This window comes from Halyomorpha halys, unplaced genomic scaffold (genome assembly GCF_000696795.3).
Source record: "Halyomorpha halys isolate HHAL.00 unplaced genomic scaffold, Hhal_1.1 Scaffold67.1, whole genome shotgun sequence".
Classification (NCBI taxonomy): domain Eukaryota; kingdom Metazoa; phylum Arthropoda; class Insecta; order Hemiptera; family Pentatomidae; genus Halyomorpha; species Halyomorpha halys.
The window spans coordinates 1,049,751-1,052,087 of NW_027111562.1; the positions used below are offsets into that span (position 1 = coordinate 1,049,751).

General features: G+C 29.8%; 1 protein-coding gene across 1 annotated transcript in view; it reads right to left on the reverse strand.

Moving 5' to 3' along the window:
- Positions 1-270: 270 nt before the first annotated feature.
- The window catches only part of LOC106692687 (serine/threonine-protein phosphatase rdgC), a gene marked incomplete at its 5' end in the record, with an annotated part of 77,743 nt that continues 75,676 nt past the window's right edge, over positions 271-2,337 (reverse strand). The window contains 1 exon segment of the mRNA XM_014438782.3: positions 271-563. Within this exon segment, the coding sequence (XP_014294268.3) occupies positions 358-563 (206 nt within the window).

A 2,337-nucleotide genomic window follows, 5' to 3' on the forward strand; every position in this document is an offset into this window, starting at 1 on the left:
ATAGTCAATTTTTAGATCCAACATTTTTAGATTATGTTACTTCTTATTTAGATACATTTAAGTAATTTAGAAATAAATGCATGATATTTTTATTATATTTTTTTAAATATTTTATAAGAAATATGTTGATGACATAAGCTTATGACAAATATATATATTTTTATAATATAAAAGAATTGAGTAAATTTAAACATTCTAATTCTACTTTTATGCTCCCATTTCTATATTCAAATAACCTTAAATAAGTTCATAAAAATAGATCACAGAAGCTCAGAGCTTTAAAAAGTTTAATGAGTTAAAAGGTGATTAAATTTTAACAATGACTAGAAAATTTGCTAAGTTTGAGAAAAAAAAAATTTAAATATCTTCTTCATCAAATTCCAAATCCAAAGAATGCTGATTTTCGACAAGCCTAAAAGTTTCCAAAAATTCGTTCAAGTCCACTAATCCGTCTTTATTCATATCCATCGATTTGCAGATGTCTATGGCCTCTTCTTGTGGCTGGTCCAAATGTTCTCCTATCAATTGGCATGCTTCCTTGAATTCTTCAAGGGATATATAACCTGAAAAATAGAATATAACTTAGTTGAATCAATGAATAAAATGAGTTTAATTATAAAAAAAATCTATTTAAATAATTAAGAAAACATATACTGTAGGAGCCTATGTGCAATTTTAACTTGAACACGCAATGAAAAAACTTTAAAAAATATATATATGCTTTAAAAAATCCACAAGTCAATAATTTAAAACAACAATATGCTATTTAAGTAAAAGAAACAAAACAATAATATCAAACTGAGATATGGCATTGATCCCTCACATGTTAACAAACTGAGCTCCTTCCAGTGTAGCCCATCATACATAGTTGCTCTCCAATTAGAGCATTTTAATAAAATGAATAATTGTTCTGGAGGGCAGGTCCGCTGCCCAAAATATTTTATTCTAATTCACGAAAGGTTCCTAAGGTATTTCTTTTCTTTGGAGTTAAATACCGGTTAAATACAGCTATTGATACTATCATGTGTCCATTGTTTTACTTTTAAATTGAGTAATTCTACTCTACACAAGAAAATCGGCCATCAATACCAGATCAAAATTATCATTTGAATATGGTGTATCTGTTTCAACTGCACATAAGCCTGCATACAAACAAAAATTAGATTGGAGACATTTTTCATTATTAATTTAATTTAACTTAATTGTAGAATAGGTAATAGTCGAAATATACCACAGGACAGTGTTGGGCAAAACTTAGCTATAACTAACAAATAATAAGCTATAGTTAAATTAACTTTTCTTTTTTTTTCATGGAACGGCCTTAAAGACCACGCGAATAACATTATTTTCACTTTCTTTCATACCCCTTCTCTCCTTCTTTCTACCTTACCACCTTTTCCTCATTCTTTTCGTTGTTCCTCCTTCTTTCTTTGGTCCACAAGACACCCTTTCTTGCACCTCTCTCCCCCAAAAGGACCTCAATTTCTTTTAGTCTTCTCCCATAGTCAATGGATTAACTTTAATGAAAATGTTGTACTTAAAAAATAAAAATTATCTATGACAGTCTTGGGACTGACTGACAGAAGTGAAACTTCCGGAAATGAAATAATTTAAAAAAAATTCAAATCACTACAAGGGTGCGGTACTTTCGAATTTCGAACCCAAATCCAGCTGGGCAGATAATTATTTTCTGTTACACTGTAGCCATGAGTCAACCCTGTGGGTTCTGAAGTCCTCCAGGGGTCCACCCAGCCTCATAAAGTGGGTATTCTTAAATGGTTAAAAATCTGGTGGTCGAGCATGATTCTGACCAAATCACCTCCTTGCACAATTGTTGATCTGGTAATAGTGCTTCCTTACAAAGTACTGCACCCTTACACCCTTCATAGGTTGTAGTGTTACAGATTTTAATTTTTTTTTTAATTATTTCATTTCCAGAAGTTTTACTACTGTCAGTCAGTCCCAAGAACACAAGTAATTTCTATTTTTTAAGTACAATGTTTTCATTCAAGTTAATTTAACTATAGCTTGTAAGTTGTTAGTTATATCTAAGTTTTGCCCAACTCTGTCCTGTGGTATATTATGACTATTACCTATTCTACAACTAAGTTAAATTAAATGAAATAATATAATATAAATGAAATGAAATAATACAATATAAATATTTAGTGGATATATATATATATATATAGTTGACCATAAAAATTTAAATATAAGAAGATGGTCAGGGTTTCAGTTGAAAAAAGAACAAATAGTTAATAACTATTTTATGAGGAGAAGATGGTTGGGGGTGCGGTCAATGAAAAACACAAATAAGTACGATTAACTTATTTTAAT